Source organism: Mustela lutreola, chromosome 9 (genome assembly GCF_030435805.1).
Source record: "Mustela lutreola isolate mMusLut2 chromosome 9, mMusLut2.pri, whole genome shotgun sequence".
NCBI lineage: Eukaryota > Metazoa > Chordata > Mammalia > Carnivora > Mustelidae > Mustela > Mustela lutreola.
Genome location: NC_081298.1, coordinates 42,442,494 through 42,462,941, shown reverse-complemented (window position 1 = coordinate 42,462,941; position 20,448 = coordinate 42,442,494). Strand labels below are relative to the sequence as shown.

General features: G+C 47.0%; 1 protein-coding gene across 7 annotated transcripts in view; it reads left to right on the top strand.

Moving 5' to 3' along the window:
- The window catches only part of RRBP1 (ribosome binding protein 1), a 63,127-nt gene that overhangs the window by 12,605 nt on the left and 30,074 nt on the right, over positions 1-20,448 (top strand). For all 7 annotated transcript variants that reach the window (XM_059134102.1, XM_059134105.1, XM_059134101.1 and 4 more), the window contains exon 2: positions 10,686-12,528. In XM_059134102.1, the coding sequence (XP_058990085.1) occupies positions 10,707-12,528 (1,822 nt within the window). In that variant the 5' untranslated portion in view covers positions 10,686-10,706. The remainder of the gene's footprint in view (positions 1-10,685; positions 12,529-20,448) is intronic.

Sequence of the window (20,448 nt, the reverse complement as noted above, 5' to 3'; positions counted from 1 at the left end):
CCAGTCAGTAATTGACAGCTAACCAGACAAAAATCAATGATTAGAACTTTGAACAAAAGACTGTATATAGTCCAGGACTGTATATAAATAAAACATTGCAGCCAACTAACGCATATTTGGCTTCAAAAATTTCAATGATTGGTCATATCTGGGGCTTTAAAGTAAGTATCAACCAATATCAAAGGATTGAAATTATATAGAGCAGGTAATCTCACCACAGTTTAGTAAACTGGAAACACGAATAAAAAGAAATAGAAAATCTCCACTTTTGGAAATTTTGTAAAAGTATGCTTTTGACTAGGTTAGTAAAAGGGGAAATGGAGTGGTAATGAAAATTCTACACTAGTGGGATGTAGCTGAAGTATTATTTACAAGAAAATATGTACCTTTAAATACATCAGAAAAGAAAAGATGAAAAGTAGTGGGCTATAAGTAAGTATCCTTCTCCAGAAGTTACAAAAGACAAAATAAACTGAAACCAGTCTGAAGAAAGTATGGATGAGAAGGGGTGAATGAAACCGAAACCAAGTAAGTAGATGGATGAAGCCAACAAAGCCAAGATTTCATTCTTAGAAAAGATGAGTAATCTTGACAGAATCAAGCAAAAGTGATCAAGAAAAAGGCAAAATCTTCTCAAGAATGGAATATGGGATTTTACTATAGATGTAGTAGACATTAAAAAGGTAAGTGGTTAGAACGAACAACTTGAGCTAAATAAAAATAAATGAAATAAAATCCAGTGTTGTAGATGTTTATTAAAAATATCTGAAGGATCCCGAGGAGGGGGCTCTACACACATCATATATAGAAGAACTTTTTTTGTTGTTTTTTTTTAAACATCTCCACATGGGAAGAGTTCTGCAAGTTCTGACAACATAAATAAACTTCTAGGAAAATATAATTTAGATGCTGAACCAAGAAGAGAACCAAGAACCTAAAATAAACAAAAGATATCTACAAAAAGCAAACATCACACTAACCAGCAGGACATCAAAGTCTTTCCCTTTGAGATAAGGAAAAACAGGATGGCTGCTGTCATTCCTTCTCTTTAGCACTGTGTTGGAGGGAAAATTCAAGAAAAAGTGAAGCCAAAGATAGGAAGATTGGGGAGAAAGGAACAAAGACATGATCCACAGGTAGGATGCTTATGTATGTAGAAAATATTTTTAAAAACCTAAGGAGGTGTCCTAGAATTAAGCGAGGTTGTTGGAGGGGCAAAGTCACCCTGCAGAAATCTGTTATGTTTTTGGATACCAACACCAGTTACCACATTTGTAATGGTGGGAAAACTATGAAGAATCAAGAAATAAGCCTTTCCAAAAGCATGTAAGTCCCCACAGTGTGCATTATTTTCCTCTGCCAGGATACCCATGTTTTTCTGTTTGGATGTGATCCTTACAGCCATTTAATGCACAACTCCTATCCTAATGGAATTTTCCGTAGAACCTTCTTTCATCGTGCACTTGGGAGTGTTGATGTGCTGAGGTTTGCTTGGATACAGTGCCGAAGAGACTGGTCCCGGCTTTCTGGGAGCCTGGTGTCTGGCCCATTAAGAATTCTGTCGTGGGCCAGCACATCTTAACTGTCATCATTTTGAGAAGTCAGGGTTCTGGATTCCTACCTTAGAGGCCTGTTGTCTTCATTGATGAGGGGAAGCCTGTAAGCTCTAGGAAGATTTAGGCCTTTTGAAGTACTTACTTTTCGAAAGACTGTTATTTTGGAGAAACACAAAAACTTGTCAATTCTTTCTTTTTTTCCTTAGGCATAGAAATTGAATCTGAAATAGCCGATGAATAAGCAAAGGCTTATAATAGAGTACATTTCTATTTTTAGTGTTTCATCTTTCTTCAAAATGAGTACAGCATTGTTTTGTTAAAGTTGTTTCCATTCTCTTAAAACATGAAATAAATTATTTCAGAATATGTTGTTTAGTGACGGAATTTTCTCTTAGTTTCTCTGGGTTTAAAAAAAAAAATCAGAGATTACACTTAGTATTTGGATGAGGTGATCCGAAAACCCTCTTCTCCAGACACTTAGAAATGTTAAAGTTAATAAACATTCTCTAAAAAAGCATAGCTAAGCTTATAAGTTAGTACTAAGAGAGATTGCCAGGGGCCATAAGTGGAGGGCAAGGGGAATGAGGGAGGCCTAGAAGTAAGCTGACCCTGGGTGTGGGTGGAGTCTTGTCAGCTGGAGTCACCTAGGTCTTGGGCCTAGGTGACCCCATGGGAACAGGGGGCTCGTTTGTTGGGGGATGGGACCTGAGCCTCCCCTCATCCTCTCATGTGAAACTCGCTCCCTTGAAGGGCGGCACTCTCAAGGGAAGGGCAACCTAGCGGCCAGGGGAGATGACCCAGGAGCTTCGCTGTTTTGTCCTGGGGCCAAGTCAGTCTCCATGAGAACCTGCTTTTGGGAAGCCCATGCCTTGTGTAAAAATCAGTCCATGGCTTTTCTCTTTCTGAGGGCCTGGTTGAAGCAAAGATTAAACTGCTCTAAGACAAGCCCACAACTCAGCCCAGACAGGATTTCCTCTGATAAAGTCCCACCAAAGATGTGATACAAAATCACTATTTAAGGCATTAAAGTGGGTGATAAAAAACATTAATGGAAAAAATAATATGGGAAAAATAATACCAGGGAAAAAACCAGGCCAACTTGAAAACAAATTGTTTATTCAAAGGACTGATTATAGAGCTGGTTAGATTCAGCTGAAGAGACCATTGGAGAAGTGGATCATATATCTGAGGAGTTTTCCCAAGTGGCAGCACGGAGAGCTTGAGGTCTAATTAGGAATCCTGCCGCAAAGAAGGAGCAAGAACATTTTCAAAGAACAAAGTGGCCTGGGGTTTTCCAGAATTTATGAAAAAAAGTCATAGGCCCAAGACCTAGGTGACTCCAGCTCAGGATGCGTAATGAGTCTGAAAAAGATAAAGATACATGCCTAAAAATATTTTGTTGAGTCTTTAGAACCCCAAAAGTGAATCTTAAAAGTTCTGAGAGATTTTTTTTTTTAGAGGTGTCATAAAGGAACAACAAATGAATAGTGAGTTTCCCAATAATAACTCCTCCTCCCCGACCAGAAAGAGCCAGAAGACAGGCAGACAGATAAAATAATATCTTCAAAGTGGTGAGAGAAAAGGACTGTCAGCATGGAATTCTGTATTCAGCTAATCCATTCATGAAGAGTGTGGGTGGAATAAGGACATTATTGCAGGTCTGTGAGGACTTGAAAAAGTTGATCCAGAGCTGCTCATTGCTGAAAGGGCTGGTCAAGGATGTACTTTGGAAAGAAGGGGGTAAGCTGCAAGAAGCAGTGGTCCGCGAATAAATTGGTCAACATTTAGGGAATGCACACATAAACTGTCTGAGGAAAAACGAGGAGTAGGTCTGGGGTGTGATGGAAAAGGGGAGGATGCATCAGGTTGGAAAAGGGGCTCATGTCAGTTGGAAGGGCACCAGACGTCAGACCTTCTCCAGTTCTGCTGCTGTTGAGGATGTGGCTGGAGACACATGAAATGAGGTTAGAAATATGGAAGGGACAAAACATTTTGATTAGGGATGCCTGGGTGGCTCAGTGGGTTAAGTGTCTGCCTTCATCTCGGGTCATGATCTTGGGGTCCTGGGATGGAGCCTTGAATCAGGCTCCCTGCTCAGCAGGGAGCCTTCTCCCTCTGCCCCCCCCCCCTCATGTATGTGTGCACGCATGTGCTCTCTCAAAATCTTTTTTTTTTTTTTTTTTTTAAATTTTATTTGACACAGAGATCACAAGTAGGCAGAGCAGCAGTCGGGGGGCGGCAGGGAGGGGAAGCAGGTTCTCTGCTGAGCAGAGAGCCCAGTGCGGGGCTCGATCCCAGGACCCTGAGCCCATGACCCAAGCTGAAGGCAGAGGCTTCAACCCACTGAGCCACCCAGGCGCCCCTCTCTCTCTCTCAAAATCTTTAAAAAAACTTTTTAGTTCCAAGTTCAGTAGTCACTAAAAAAATAGTAAGAACAGCATGTATTAACTTCCAAACACCATAGAGGAAAAAGAGATAAAACCTTAATAGTCCAATAGATGCAGAAATAAAGGGGGTTAGGGCAGCATAAGCAAGGAAGAAGGATTATAAATAGGAATGACAAATAAAGGTTTAAATGAGTCCAATTATATAGGAAATCACAATAGGCGTTGATGAATTAAACCTACCAGTTAAAAAGACAAATTGCTACATTGGTCTTAAAATAAAATCCAGCTTTATGCTATTTTTAAGAGTTCTACTTAAAACATACGAACACAGAAAGGTTGAAAGTAAAGAATAGAAAATGATTCTAGGCCAATATTAACCTCCCAAAAGTTGCTATAACTTTCTAAATAATCAGACAAACTAGACTTTCCTGGGGAAAAAGAAGTTCATTTTTAGGGATAAAGAAGGTCACTATATAATAGGGGGAAATAGCAGAGGCTGTATCAGGAAGGTGTAACAATGCTGACCTGAAGTTCAGCTAATGAGATGGCCTTCAAATAAAGCCTACATTGACAGATTTCCAGGAGAAACCGCTGAGTCCATGATCATGGTATGAAATATTAAGAGTTCTCAATAGCTATTAGATTGAGCTGGCAAAACAGGGTTCTATAAAACATTTTTAAGCTCAAACTAAGGATACGCATAGAACCCTACACTCCAGAGTACACGCATATTTATAAAAATTGACCACAGTCTAGCAAAATATACCAAATACCATAGTCTAAATCAGTATGTTGAGCCTCAAAATCAATTTAATTGGTTACAAAAAACCTTTTCAAATGTTTTAATGGTGTAGAGAATACTGGTGCATCTGTGTACTAGTATTATTTCATGAAAGCTCATTATTTATATGTTGTATGTCACAATACACACACACACATATACAAATGCTAATGTGTATGTTTCTGCATCCTGGGTCATGGAAAAAATTATTAATATGTCTGGATCCTGGTTAAAACTCTGAAAGCTTTGTCCCATATCACACAGAACAGAGTGTGTGATGACAGCACAGTTAAATGAGGAACTGTCAATGATAATTCAAAACTCCCCAGTGTTAGGGGAGTTAAGGACACAGCTACCTCACAAGTCTGTGAAAATAGTGTGTGTGTGCTATAGCTTGTAAGATGAAGCCACAGCAGTACTTAGAGGGAAATTTATTGCCTTAAGTATTTGCTGCAAGAAAAAAGAAAGGCCTGGAAATTAATAAATGTCTTATGTCAGAAAGTTAGAAAGAACAGAATAAACCAATAGAAATGAGAAGAAGAAATAATGAAAATTAATTGGGTATGCTGGATCACAAACCCAAAAGGCTGGTTCTAGAATCATTGAAATTGAATCATCAGTTTATAACAGCCAAGACCCGGAAACAACCTAAGTCCATACACAGATGAGTAGATGAAGTTGTGCCACACACACACTTGCACACATACTCATGTGTGCCCGCTCACCATGGAATATTATTCAGCCATAAGAAGGGAAACCTTGCCATTTGTGACAACATGGAGGACCTTGCAGGCCTTATATGAAGGGAAACAAGACAGAGGAAGACAAATTCATATGATCTCACATACATGTGAAATCTGAAGGAAAAAAAACAACAACAAAAAACAACAACAACCCAAAACCAGTTTCCTAGAAAAAGAGATGACATGTGGTTACCATGGGCAGGGGGAGGGGGAATTGCAGCAAGAGGGTCAGAAGGTAAAGACACCCACTTACGACATAACTCCATGCCAGGGACGTACCAGACAGCATGATGACTAAGCTAACATCGCTGTGTGTGGCGTGTCTGAACGTCGTTAAGAGAGTAGAAGCTCTCCTCACAAGGAGGAAAGAATGTTTTTCCTTTTTTTTTCTGTCTTGTTTTTGTCTCTATATGAGGTGATGAGTATTAACTGAACTTAGTGTGGGAATCATTTCTTTCTCCCTATATATGTCAAGGCATTGTGCTATACACCTTACACAGAACTGTCCTGTGTCCTATCTCAATAAAACCGAGTGGAAAAATTAAATTAGCTCTTAAAATTCACCTCCCTCCCTCTTTCCCCCACCACAAGAACAGAGCTGGGAATACAGATCTTGACAGTTTTACAGGCAGATTCCACCAAACCTACAAAGAACAGGGGGAAGGGGACCATCCTTAGCTCATTTTATGAGCTGTGGGTGACCTTGCTACCAAGATCACATAAGAACTGGGTCATAAGAATGACACCTGATTTCTCTCACTTATGAGCACACATGCAAATCTCACAAAAAAAAAAAAAAAGTGAACAAATCTAGTGATACATTAAAAAAAAAAAAGGCCCAACATCAAGAAGCGTTTATACCATACGAACCATCTGTGAGTTAACATTAGAACATATATTATTGTGATTCAACCCATTTCAGATTAGAGAAAATGTCAAGTGGTAAAGAAAAAGCATTTGCTAACATTCAGTACCCAATTGTTAAAGAAGAAGAAGAAAAGAAAAGGGAACTAGGAATTCAAGATAGCTTAACCTGATGAAATGTTTCTACCAAAAAACCTATGGTCAGCATGGCGTCTGATAGAAGTGGAGACTCAGAGGTGAGCCCAGTTAGCCCCCCTCCAACCCCAATCAACACCACTTCAGAGCCCTGTGACACGAGAGCTGGGGTGGTAGAAAACGGATGGTCACAGTATTTTTCACAATATTTGAAAACCGTCAGACATAGAGGGGGTGGCGCCTGCGTGGCTCAGTCGGTTAAGCATCTGACTCTTGATTCTGGCTCAAGTCATGATCTCAGGGTCGTGAGATGGAGCCCCATGTCTGACTCTGGGTATGGGTGCTTAAGATTCTCTACCCCCACCCCGTCCCTTCCCCACTTCTTATTCTCTCCTCTGCAAAAAAACCTTAGGAGATGGTAGTCCTGATGTGGCCGTATCTGCTAGGGTCTCTGATTTATTGTCACTTTGTTTTAGTTTTGTATCTTCCTAGCTGGTCACCTTGTGCCCAGAAAGTGAATCTAGAGACTTGCTCTCTTGGACACCCGCCCAGCACACCCCTGCCTCACTAGTCTCCCTTCCCCTGGCCAACAGCAGAGGAGCTGCTCAGTGATGAGACCCGGCCCTGGGGGTGCTTTAAAGGGTCTCTTCACAAAACCTACTCAAATCCCAATTGCCCTAGGAATGGAAGAAAATCCATTCTCTCAGGACCCTCAAGGTAGGTCAGTGAGTTTCCACCAGCTGAGCCTGGGAGTGGTCCCCAAGCCTTTGGGTGGCCTCTTGCTTCCTTCCCACCTGGAACCTTGACGTTTCTGCTCTACACTCTTAAGTGTACTAGCAATAGTAAGTACAAGCACCTAGTTTATAGACCTCTCCCAAAGCCATCGAACATAGGTTCTCTGTGGTCAGCCCATACAAGATGTGGATGGTCACATAGCTGGCCCTGTTCTTTGCCCAGTTGGGCCTGGCCTGTGGGAAACCCAGAGAGACATTCCTGCTGGGGGTCCTTTTGTGACAGCATGAATTTCAGAAGCAAAGCCCCCAGAATGCTGGTGTCAAGAGCATACTCAGGAGGCAACCCTGGTGTTCTCACCCCTGTGAGTCTGGGATCTCTCCGTGATGTTCCTGCCCCACCCAAGCCAACTGCCGAGCAACAAGATGGCTGCCTCTCCCTTGGACTCCTTGCTGTCTGTGGGGATATGGCCTTCGCTGTAAATGTTTCGGGGTACTACTTATCAAGACTAGGGCTTTTCATTTTTCCTGTGAAAGATTTCTTTTAACGAAATTCTAACTCAGAAATTAGTGGTGGGGAATAGGGTTTCTTTTTCGAGCAGCCCGTTCTGCCAAACTTGGAAGACATATCGGGCTGCCATCAAACATACATTTGTGTGTTCAGCAGAGGAAGAAATATTCTCCCCAGCTTAGGTTTGTGGAGTCTGTGCTCCCAACAGAGGATATATTTTTGTATCCCATATTGGCCTAACTTGAGTAAGATTCAAGGCGATTTTTTTCAGCCCTGGCTCTTCTGCCTCCACCACAAGGTTGCCCCAATCCTACAATGCTCAGCAGGAAACAGACCCTGCTTTGTAAGAGCCTGGTGACCGCGTCAGCACCGTGACCCTCCTGCAGCTCCCCGGGAGACAGCTCTTGGAGGGTAGTTGCTGAGAAGCTGCTTGGGGCTCATGGCGTGACTCAGACCCCTGGCATCGCACTGCCTCAGAAGAAGGGGAGTGTGTCAGAGGACTTTTGTCATCAGAATAGACTCCTACAGTAATTATAATGTGGTGTTTGTACCTGAACATGTCTGTGTGGCAAAGTTTGGAGAGGTCCTTGTAAGGACCCAGAGTTCTAGTGGATGGATGTCCACCGAGACTGTAGAACGTTCCACACCTTCTTGTCCCTGCCCTTCCATCCACTGGATTCCCTCTAGGACCGAGTAGGGTACAGTTTCCTTTCCCATACCTCGTTTGTGAGTGTGCTCCTAGAAAGGCTAATTTGGGACACCCTCTCCTGAGGGTACCTGGCTGTGGCTCCCACTGTCAGAACCCACAGCCGGAGGTCAGAATCCACTTGCCCAGGGTTCGATGGCTCCATGAATCCACGTCACACTTCACTTGTGAAGGTTATGGCTGTGATAAAGAGGTTCCCTGGTCCTGCAGACCCAGGGTGATAGTCAGGGGGAAATAAATGTTTTAGCCACAGCTGATGGGGGTTACGGCTGGGGGAGCACGGGCCATGGAGTTTTTGTCACGAGTCCCTTAAACCCTGTTCTAGCAAGGGACTTATTTAGAAAGTGAAATTTTGCGTGTGTTCTGTGATGAGAACGATTCTTCTTTGAACTTAATGTTGAGACACATAAAACAATCTCTTCTCAGTCCCTTCTTTAAAATGCCCTACTGTGAGAATTTGGATTTTGTGATTTTTTTTTTTTTTTTTTTTTTGAGAGATTTCCCACTCTCTTGCCGTCCCCAACGGATGAGGAATCTCAACTGACAAGCCTGGACCGGCCTGCCCCAAGGTCTAGAGATTTGCAGGGGGTGGGGGTCATGCCAGGAAGGGAGCCTGTTGACCTCTCTCCTTCTGCGCCCTCCTCCCTCTTTCCACCTTAGCTTGTCTGCCTTCTTACACTTGTCTTCTGTTCACTAATTCCACCACTGCTCCTCTTTACGGGGGCCTAGGATCTGTTCAGGGGACTGGGACTGTGATAGTAGCATCAAAATTAGTTGATAAAAGATGGATGGATCCAAATAAGTAAGCCTCTTGGGGCTCCTCACTGAAGTCGGACCCAGCCTGGGCAGGCAGCCAGGAAGCTGTGGACTGGTCCACAGGCAGTGAAAAGAGGTGGCTTGTGCTCTTGGTTTGGAAAATGTCATCAGGCAAAGGGCTCCCTCCCTGGGGTGAGGATTGGGTCTGATGACAATGGTTTCCCTTCCTCTTTGCAGCCATGAAATTCCACACCTGGGGTCTCTTATTTGGTGTACTTTCCCTGACTTCCTGTTTCCTAATGTGCAGATTGCAAATATTGCCACTCTGTGTGTGTGTGTGTGTGTGTGAGAGAGAGAGAGAGAGAGCGAAGTGGGGGAAGGGAGAGGGAGCGGGAATCTTAAGCAGGCTCCATGCCCAGGACTGAGCCTGCCTGACTCGGGGCTTGATTTCACAGCCCTGAGATCATGACCTGATCTGAAATAAAGAGTCCGACCCTCAATCAACTCCACACGGGCACCCCACAAGTTTTGCAACTCTTTAGGAACTATCCTGAGGGCCATTTTTTTCTCAACAAATTTTTGATCGCTTTCCAGGATTCTGAAGGATTGTCTCTGACCCTTGGTCATCGCGTTTATCACAGCACTGGGGAAGGGAGACAACAGAGTAGAGATGGTGTGCCAGGGGCAGAGCGCATGCAGTTGAAAGCCTGTAGAAGGACTTGGTTTAGTTTACATGGTATTTTTATTTTTAATCCATTGATTTCACTTTAGGAAAAAAAAAAGATTTCTAGACTAATTTGAAAGTAAGCGATATCTCAACATGGCGCTCACATTTCTACAACAATCAGCTTCGCTTTCCCCCTAATTTGCTGGGACATTCTTGCCACAGTCCTCACCACTCCCCATTGCTCACCCCTGTCCATGCATGTGTTTATGTGCATCTTTGACCCCTGCAGTAGAGAATCTATCGAATTGTGATTGGGACTTCTGAGTCTCCAGGGTATTACATGTCTAGACCTGTACGCTGCTGATGCTCTATTGCTTCCTATCCTAGCACTAACGGGGGCTGCTCATATCTTGCATAAAAACTTATATCTGGGGGTGCCTGGGTGGCACAGTCAGTTAAGCATTTGAATCTTGGTTTTGGCTCAGGTTGTGATTCAGGGTCATGAGATCGAGTCCCCATGGGGCTTCAGGATCTTGAGATTGAGCCCCACGTCAGGCTCTGCATGGAGTCTGCTTAAGTTTCTTTGTACCCTCCCCAGCCTGTGAGTGCATGCTCACTTGCTCTCTCTCAAATAAATAAATCTTTTTTTTTTTTTTTAAAGGTGCCTCACTTCTAAAGAGGGGCGGGAAGGAATGTATGACATCAGAGATTGCAGGAATTTGTTTCTTCTTTGAACTTACCAGTCTGAAGAATTAGTGAAAGGTTAAGTTTGGGGGTAGGGATGAGGATGGAAACTAATAAATGCTGCAGTTTCTGCAAAAAGTAATCTACATGTATGTATTTGGCAGGTGAAAGGAAAGCAAGCCAGGATGGATATTTACGACACTCAGACCTTGGGGGTTGTGGTCTTCGGTGGATTCATGGTTGTTTCTGCCATTGGCATCTTCCTCGTGTCAACCTTCTCCATGAAGGAGACGTCCTATGAAGAAGCCCTGGCCAACCAGCGCAAGGAGATGGCGAAAACTCACCACCAGAAAGTGGAGAAGAAGAAGAAGGAGAAAACAGTGGAGAAGAAAGGAAAGACGAAGAAAAAGGAAGATAAACCTAATGGGAAGATACCTGACCATGAGCCAGTCCCCAACATGACCATCCTTCTCAAAGACCCAATGCGGGCACCTGCAGTGGCCGTGGCTCCAACCCCAGTCCAGTCCCCCATGGTCATTGCCCCCATAGCCACGGTACCAGCCATGCCCCAAGAGAAGCTCGCCTCCTCCCCTAAGGACAAAAAGAAAAAGGAGAAAAAAGTGGCAAAGGTGGAACCAGCAGTCAGTTCTGTAGTGAATTCCATCCAAGTTCTTGCCTCCAAGGCTGCCATCTTAGAAACTGCTCCCAAGGAGGTGCCTATGGTGGTTGTGCCCCCAGTGGGTGCCAAGGCCAGTATCCCCGCCACTGGCACTGCACAGGGTAAAAAGGCAGAGGGAGCCCAGAACCAGAGCAAAAAGGCAGAAGGAACCCCCAACCAGGGCAAAAAGGCAGAGGGGGCTCCCAACCAGGGCAAAAAGGCAGAGGGAGCCCAGAATCAGGGCAAAAAGGCAGAGGGAGCCCAGAATCAGGGCAAAAAGGTAGAAGTGGCCCCAAACCAGGGCAAAAAAGCAGAGGGGGCCCAGAATCAAGGCAAAAAGGCAGAAGGAACTCCAAACCAGGGCAAAAAGGCAGAAGCGGCCCCCAACCAAGGCAAAAAGACAGATGGGGCCCCCAACCAGGGCAAAAAGGCAGAGGGAGCTCCCAACCAGGGCAAAAAAGTTGAGGGGGCCCAGAATCAGGGCAAAAAGATGGAAGGGGCACAGAATCAGGGCAAAAAGTCAGAGGGGGCCTCCAACCAGGGCAAAAAGGCAGAGGGGAGCCCCAATCAGGGCAAAAAGGTGGAAGTGGTTCAGAACCAGAGCAAAAAGGTAGAGGGAACCCCCAACCAGGGCAAAAAGGCAGAGGGGTCCCAGAACCAGGGCAAAAAGGCAGAGGGGTCCCAGAACCAGGGCAAAAAGGCTGAGGGGACCCAGAACCAGGGCAAAAAGGCAGAAGTGGCCCAGAACCAGGGCAAAAAGGCCGAGGGGGCCCCTAACCAGGGCAAAAAGGAGGGAACCCCAAACCAGGGCAAAAAGGCAGAGGGGACCCCCAACCAGGGTAAAAAGGCAGAGGGGGGCCCCAACCAGGGCAAAAAGGAAGGAACCCCAAACCAGGGCAAAAAGACAGAAGGGACCCCCAACCAGGGCAAAAAGACAGAGGGGGCCCAGAATCAAGGCAAAAAGGCTGAGGGGGGCCAGAATCAGGGCAAAAAAGCTGAGGGGGCCCAGAATCAGGGCAAAAAAGCCGAGGGGGCCCAGAATCAGGGCAAAAAGGCAGATTCCGTTGCTAATCAGGGCACAAAGGCAGAGGGTGTTGTGAGCCAGGGGAAAAAAGCAGAGGGGGCCCCCAATCAAGGCAAAAAGGCAGAGGGAACCTCAAACCAGGGCAAAAAGTCAGAAGGGTCCCCCAACCAGGGCAAAAAGGTGGATGCGTCTGTCAATCAGGGTAAAAAGGCAGAGTCAGCTCCTATCCAAGGCAAAAATGCAGATATGGTCCAGAGCCAAGATGCACCAAAACAAGAAGCTCCTGTGAAGAAGAAGTCTGGTTCAAAGAAGAAAGGTGAGCCTGGTAAGTAGTTCTGATATCTCTGTGAACTTGGTGGGGGAAGCTATCCTTCAGTGGCCTATGGATTCCTTCTGGGGGAGCCTTATGTATCAGTTAGCTGTTGCCACAGCAGAGCTGCATAACAAACATTCCAGAATTTGGTAGCTTACACCAGCAGTCATTTATTCATGTTCATGCTTCTGTTGAACTGGCTGAAGGTTGACTGATCTGGGTTGTCTCTGCTGAGTGGCTCATGTTTTGGCTCCTTGCTGCAGGTTGAACCTCAGTCTGTTGCACATGGGTTCCTTCTGGGCTCTAGCCTGAGGCCTCAGGGATTCTGGAGGGCAGAAGCCCTTCTCATGGTGATGGCAGAGCTGTGAAAGGATACATTTCAAGCCAGCATCCTGTTGGCCCGAGCAAGTCATGTGACCACGCCAGCAGCAAGGGACAGGAAGCCCACTTTCTCCAGTGGGCCAGACTGCTACATGGCGTTGGAAAAGGTGTGAGGAAAAGAAAGGAATTGGGAATAGTAATTCCATCTGCCATGCAGTCTGGAACACTTCTGTGTCTGGGCAGATCTTCGAGGCCTGTGTTCTACCAGCCCGTTCTGTCGCTAACCTCACGTGGTACTCATGTCTGTGTGTTTGTTAAATGAATAATGGCAGGGTGTTTTAAAGGAGCGGTGGCATCCAACCCCACCCCACCCCCAGTTTTTCCTCTTCCCTATCCCAGTTACTTAGTGGGTCATTTTATGTACTTGTCAGATAATACAAGATAATGCAGAATAGTAATTTTCTGTTATGTTTTGAGTGCATATTACTAGAGAAATTGGGCCAGTGAGTTCCGGTTTCATGTTCATCATTCATTTGATACGGTAGTCTTGCATTTTCTATTCTTTCTTTCTTTCTCCTCCCCTTTTTTTAAAGGTCTTTGACTAGGGGTGCCTGGCTGGCTTAGCTGGTACAGCATGCGACTCTTGATCTCAGGGTCATGAGTTTGAGCCCCATGTTGGGCATGGAGCCCACTTAAAAAAAAAAAAAAAAAAAAATACTGACTAGTCATTAGTTGTTTTGGAAAATTAATTGCATTTGTCTTAATGAGGCATCTTAGGAGATCTGAAATGTGTGGGCCTGTGCTTGGTAGCGCAAGGCCTTGTGTTTTTAGCTGGGTTTCCCTTTCTTACCCCTTTGTGAAGCTACATTCACTTTTTCCAGGTTTCCTCCTCCCCCAGCTTTGGGGGGGTATACCTTGTGAGGGGACCCTGTGCTGTGTGAGCAGCTCCAGGCTCCTGCTGAAGGTCAAGGATCAGCCCACCTGGCCACACGGGTCGGATCAGCCTTCCAAAGCCGTTTGAAAATCCAGATATTTAGCATCAGTCTGCCTCCGCACGCTGGAGGAAAGGCACACTGTCTTGTCTTTAAAGTGGTGTTCCACTTGACCCAGGAACAGGGTACTTGAGGCATGAAGACAGGGAGGGAACCAAGAACTGGCCTGTGTTCTGTAAAGCATGAGGTATGCTCAGAATAGAGCTTGCTGTGTCCTCTAGCCATTGTTACTGTGTTCGGCTTTAGACATGAAGTAAGGCATGGAATAGGTGCTTATGTTAGGAAGGAGGGCAAATGGTACTAATTTCCAGGTAATAGAGAGCCTTGTTTGGAGGAGGACCTAACTTTCTGACCTGTGTGAGCCCACATGGCAGCTTGTTGGTGTACAAAGCAATTCGGACAGAGAAAAGAAATACCATGGCTGGGATAAGAAAGATGAAATACTATGGAATGTGGCCAGTGCACCTGAGCCTGGCATTTGATGGACTTTTGATTGATTTGAATGCAACCCTCGACTAGCTCTCTGGTGCCCACAGTTCAAACTTCATGGCCCTGGAGTCCTCCCTGGCCTGAGCCAGGGTCTCTTCTATTCAGAGAAGGAACTCCTTCCTTTCCCTAAGCTTCTGCTCCTCCTCAGCAGGCAGCATCCCCCCAGTAGCCTAGGCCCCTCACACCTCCAGGCCCCCGAGTTTCTGGATGCCCAGGGCCAGACCAGCCCAAGTTGTACCCTTGAGTGCACAGGACCCTGGAGAAACTGGGGGTGGACAGGCCATGAACAGATACCCAGAAGCTCACCCGCAGCCCACAGACTAGAAGGTCAAAGGCAGGTGGCCAGGGCTGACTGCTGCCCCCTGAGCCAATAGAGGACCATGGAATGTGTAGTATGACTGCATGAAAAGAACGTGGTCTGCTTTCCACTAGACAACACGGTCATGGCTGCAAGACCAGAGCCACAAATGCTAAATATGAGTCCGATTAATTCTGGAGCACGAAACTCCATGTATGAGAGGTCATTGCAGCAGAAGGCTGAGCCCCACTCTGTCCGTGGACTTGTTCTTCAGACCCTCAGTCTCCACAGCTTCTGGCTAATTAGAAACACAAAGAAACCAGATTTGCCAGAGAGGCAGGAATATCACTGCAAATGCCTCAAGGCTCCCAGAGTGGAGAAGGGTCTGGATGGCTCATCACTGACCTCTGACTTCAGAGTGCTTCCTCAGAGCAAGTCCTGAACTGCATGTCTGTGTTTGGGAACACCAGACCCCCAAACTAAGGACAAAACACACACCTCACTCATTCTACCCTTGGGCCCACGATCACTTACAGATAAGAGGAGTGAAGCCGCTGGAAGCCAGCAGAGACACACCATCTTGCCCTGGCAGGGACTCAAGAGGTCCTTACTGTTCCCCTCCCCTGCACCCCCATCTAGCAAGCTCTGGTCCTGAGACCAATGGCATTAGCGTCTCTTGGGAGCTGGTTAGAAATGCAGAGTCTCAGGCTCCACCCAGAACTACCGAGTCAGACTCCCTCTGGACAAATTCTGCAGGTGATTCATCCGCACGGCAAAGCTGAGGAAGCACTGCACTGGGGAAGTTTCCAGAATTTCTGAACACACAGACTGTCTTAGGAATAGTTGGTATTGGCGCACAGAGTGGTCTGCATCTGCCCCAGGGGGTGGGGGTTGAGGTTGGACTCGAAGATGGCTCTCCACCCAACCACAGGAACACAAGTGAGATCCCACAGTGCACACTTGGGAAAATGAAAAACGAAGTGTCAGTTTCTACCCCATGTCCCTAGACTCTCGTGCTCCCTCTGAAGAATGAAGAAATTCACCTCTCAGGTATCCTATCTCCACTGCACATGATACTGTCTGTGGCTGGCACTTCCTTCTGTGTGTCTCTGACCATCTATGCCACTGCTTTTGCGGCCAAGTGCCCCCTCTTGGCCTTTGCAGTCTTCTCATTGCAACATCGGAGAGAGGTCCCATCTCCCATCATCCAGGCCGATCCATGTTAGTTTTGGCTGTCTCGATGTTTTCCAGGGTTTGCTTTCTTTTTAAATTAAGTTTAATTCATCAAGCCCTTACATTTTTAGAGGGGTCCAGTCTAAGCAGACTCTTGCAAATCTTAAACATGCTGCCCGAGACCAGAACATTTCTTCCCCCCTGTTGACATGATGCTCCCTCCCCTCACTGGTCTGTAGTCACCTGTCACCCGTGGCTGCTTCCCTCGATTGTGCAGGGAAGGGATGTGCAGGGAAGGGCATGGCCACCTGCACAGTCAGTTCTATTGGACACTGCTGTTCTCAGCCAGAGCAACCAGGAGAGGAGAGGCCTGTGAAAATGAGCACGCCTCTGCAGCCCTTTGTTGGCACCATGCAGCTCATCTCGTGCCTTGTTCTGTCTGCCTATATCCCGAGTGGCGTGGGGCATGGCCCCATTGTCCTCCTTATCCCAGTGCGATGTGACAAGTGAGGTCATGGAAGCTGCGGCCAGCCCATGGCACGTGGCAGATCAGCAAAACCTGCAAAACGTGCCCCGGAGCTGGGGGCACCACAGACGAGGGTGTGTCCTCAGTTGTCACCAGGTGGGCCCAGCAGGGTCCTCGCCGACAGGCACCCCAGAGAGAGACAGGGCAGGTGTGGAGGCGGACTCGGGACGTGCTTCTACAGGCCCAGCTTGGAGCTCTTCCAGCACTTCCGATCTGTTTTTCCTACAAGAACAAATCAGGGCCATGTGGCAGCTTTTTACTGCTTGTCATGGCCAGATTTGACAGTGAACACCTGCCTTCTAATCCATGCTTTAAAAATGTATTATTGTATAAATAACGTCCTTCCAGCAAACAAAATACGAGCAATACAGAAGCGTGGAAGGTGAAAGACCGAGTCTTTCCACTCCATGCCTCTCCTCACCCTTTCCCGGGGGAGCCCGGGAGACGTTCTGCTCAATACCGCAGCACACCCAGATGGGGCCTGCGGGGCACACAGCTTGTGGGGCTTGCTTTGCTTACCAGGGTACTGGTGACATCGTTTCCTACTGTACCTATGGGGCTGCTCCCTCCAGCTCCATCCTGCTTCAAAGCAGCAATGTCTCGTTTGTTTATTTATTTATTTATTTGTTTTTTAAAAGATTTTATTTATCAGAGAGAGAGAGGGGGAGAGAGCGAGCACAGGCAGACAGAATGGCAGACAGAGGCAGAGGGAGAAGCAGGCTCCCTGCTGAGCAAGGAGCCCGATGTGGGACTCGATCCCAGGACGCTGGGATCATGACCTGAGCTGAAGGCAGCTGCTTAACCAACTGAGCCACCCAGGCGTCCCTCATTTGTTTATTTAAATGATATTAACTAGTGTGTGGTTTTTTTGGAAGGTGGATTTCTTTTTTTTTTTTTTTTTTTTTTTTTTTACAATTTCAGAGAGAGTGAGTGGGGAGAGGGGCAGAGGGAGAAGATCTCCAGCAGACTACACTCAGCAGTCCAAGAGGCAGGGCTCGATCTCATGACCCTGAGATCGTGACCTGAGCTGAAACCAGGAGTCGGGTGCTCACCTGATCAAGCCACCCAGGCACCCCAAGAGTCAGCACCATGAATGCCATGGTGACGTATGTGTGTTAGAGTGTGAGCAGCTCTTTAGATACGGCATGGCCAAGTGGAAAGGCAGGTGCATTTTTAATTTAGGAGGACAGTGCTACATCACTCCCCAAAGACATTTCACGATTTCCTGTTCTCGCAGAGTGGTGACAGGCCCACACGAGTGTTTCCCAGAGCCTTGCACCCGACTTGACCTGTCCCATGGTGCTGTAGGAATAGCGATCACTTCAGGGGAGCATGAGAAACCCAGGGGTGCAATAAAGAGAAGGCACAGATTCCTTTCTTATCATTGGCAGAAGAGGGAGCTCAGGGAACCGCAGAGAAGTGGCTATTTCCCCGCAACTAAAGTTCCGAGTGTGTGCAGCCAGCTTGCAGGCCTCGGCTGGCTCATTCTCCTGTTCGGTGTTTATTAGGAAAAGCTGTGGACCTCTTACAGGAAGTGCATTGTGTACCTGGTGGTGGTTTCTTGAAAATCTGTTTTTGCCCTCGGGCTCCGTCTTTACATACTTCTGCCAGCCTGCCTGCCCTGGGCTGCACGGGTGCTAACAGGCTGGTGAGCGGACGCTTTTTAGGTGAGCTGTTTCATCCCAGCGCCTGGAAGGGAGTCCAGGTTTGCACACTGCAGGCCTGGCCCCCCGATAAAGCAAAGACAGTCTTGGGGAATGTGGGGTGCTCATCTGCACACACTCCACACTCTCCGGCTTCTGCTGGAGTTCGGCATGCACACTGCTACTGCTGAGTGGGGCCCTCCCCTCTGGCACTGGCTTCAGCGGGGACCCCCTCCCCTGTCTGCGGCCTGTGCGCCCTGGGGTCAGAAGCTCATCAAGTCAGAGCCCAGGGGATCCCGGCCCACCTGCAGAAGGTAGAACCCGCTTTCAGACACCCCACAGTGACCCTGTTACACATACACACACACAAGTTCATGTGAGTGACAGGACCGTGGGTAAATTTTAGTTACCTTTCCTTTGCTTTCTGCATTTTCCATTTTTTTCGTGACCTGCGTTATTTTTTAGATGGAAAATAAAAAAAAACAAACTCCATTATTTGTCTGTGAGGCAAATAAACAGGCACTCACTGTACCAAGTGGAACTCCTCACCTTTCAGGCACCGTGAGGCAGCCCAGCCCTGACCATAGGTCCCTTGAGCATCTTCCAAGCATCAGAAAGGAATGCTGCTCCTTCAGGGGTTGTCCAGGTCAAGGGAGGAAAGTGACCAGTTCTCAGGCACATCCCAGCCCCTGGGTGCCCAGTGCATTGTCATGAACTGAGCTGAGATGGAGTTAGTGGCTCCCACATCTGTTAAACTGGTAGGATCTTGGGGGAGGTGGGGGAGGCTCAGCTCCATATGGCGCAATCCCTCCCCCACCCCTGGCCTCTCCTCCCAGAGCAGGCAAAAATGCACAAATAGGAGCATGTTCTTTAATCTAATGAAGCAGGGGTCACCAGAGGTCAGGGCAGATAGGGAAGAATTTTCAGACACACTAGGGAAACTTTGCTGAAGGGGTCTGTAGCTTAGCAGAGGCCCTAATCTTAAACCATGTGACTTGATAGGTGTGACACCCCTTCCTTCCCACAATCCCACCCCCCCAGCACCTCCCACAATAACCTTCTTGCACTGTGTGTTTGCTGGGTCACCACCAGGAACGTGACACTATTGTTCTCAACCAGATAATTCGTTAGGCATGTGGTTTATGAAGCTCCTTTCCATGCATTTATCCCCTTATAGGTTTGTAATGTGGATTTGTAGGTTTACGTGCTTTTCCAAAAGCCGAAACCGAAGTTCAGCTCTCTTTTTTGAGACTTCCCAGAAGTCACATGGACAGCAGATGGTGGCAGGGACAGCCTCAAGCCTTCATGCCTCCATTTGAGGCCCCTCTCAGGCCAGGCCCAGCCCTCCTTGGGGGCCTCTCTTCAGCCCCTTAGGGCTGGGGTATAGACAGGTGTGTATTGAGATTGGGTCTGATACTCTTTTCTTATGAACTGTTTTTCAGGGTTTGAAGCTCTGAAATCTCTGTAGGGCTTTTGAGCCTTTGTTCACTTTCTGTGTAAGTTCTTCAAACCAAAATTTTCTTTTTTGAAAGAACAAAAACATTGCTTCGGGAAGGAGCCGAATCAGTATGGCACTGCCATGTCTTAGAGAAGTTGCTGGATGACATTCTTCCAGAACTCTCCATTCAGTCATCTTAAAACATGGCAGTGCTGGGGCTCCCGAGGCCACCCTGAGGCAGCTGCGGTCAGGAAGCCCACAGGTGCACAAATCTTGTCTTTTCTGCTAAAAATCTCGATCATTATTTAAGTAAGGCGTGTTCTCCTTGGACCACCTACATGCCTGAGGAAGCCTGCGGAAGGATCTTGCCCAGAAGTCCTACAGGGCTTGTCTTTCTTTAAGAAGTACTGTGATGTTTCTCTTCTCTCTCTCTCTCTTTTTCCTCTGGGTATAAACTGGATTTTGTTGAAATTTGGAGGAAAAAAGTATAATGAGTAAAAGTCATTTAATCTATGGGATTTTTAAATTCCATGAGGCATTATTCAACACACAGCCTCTGGGATTTGTTAAGATTACTTTTTTTCTCCAAAGTGAAAGGCCGGATTCAAAGGCCCCCAGATTGGGCTGCTCTGAATATTTTTGGTACTTTGTTCCATACAGTTAAAATGCCAGATATTAGTGTCTGTGGCAGACAAGGAGCATGGCTGCTTCTCTGGGGATTGGATTGGGAGGGCAGGGTGGCCGCTGGGCAGTGGCGGACTTCGCAGCCTGAGCTGGGCGTAGGGTGTGTGCGTGCTGCCCAGGAGCCGCTGCCCCCTGCCTCCAGTGCAGTCATTGGATCTTCCGTCCGGGGCCTTGTAAGGGCTGCTTTCCCGCAAACTCATATGAGGACCCTTCGCAGCCTCCACTCCACAGTTTGAAGCCAGTGGGAAGACTGCTGACATGCTGGCCAGTCCCACATCTCTAGAGAAGGGTGTGCTTGCTGGCTTCTCTGTGGTGTTGTGGGGGTGCCCTTTGTATGTGGGCCAGCAGGAGTCAGGAGCTTGTCTCCG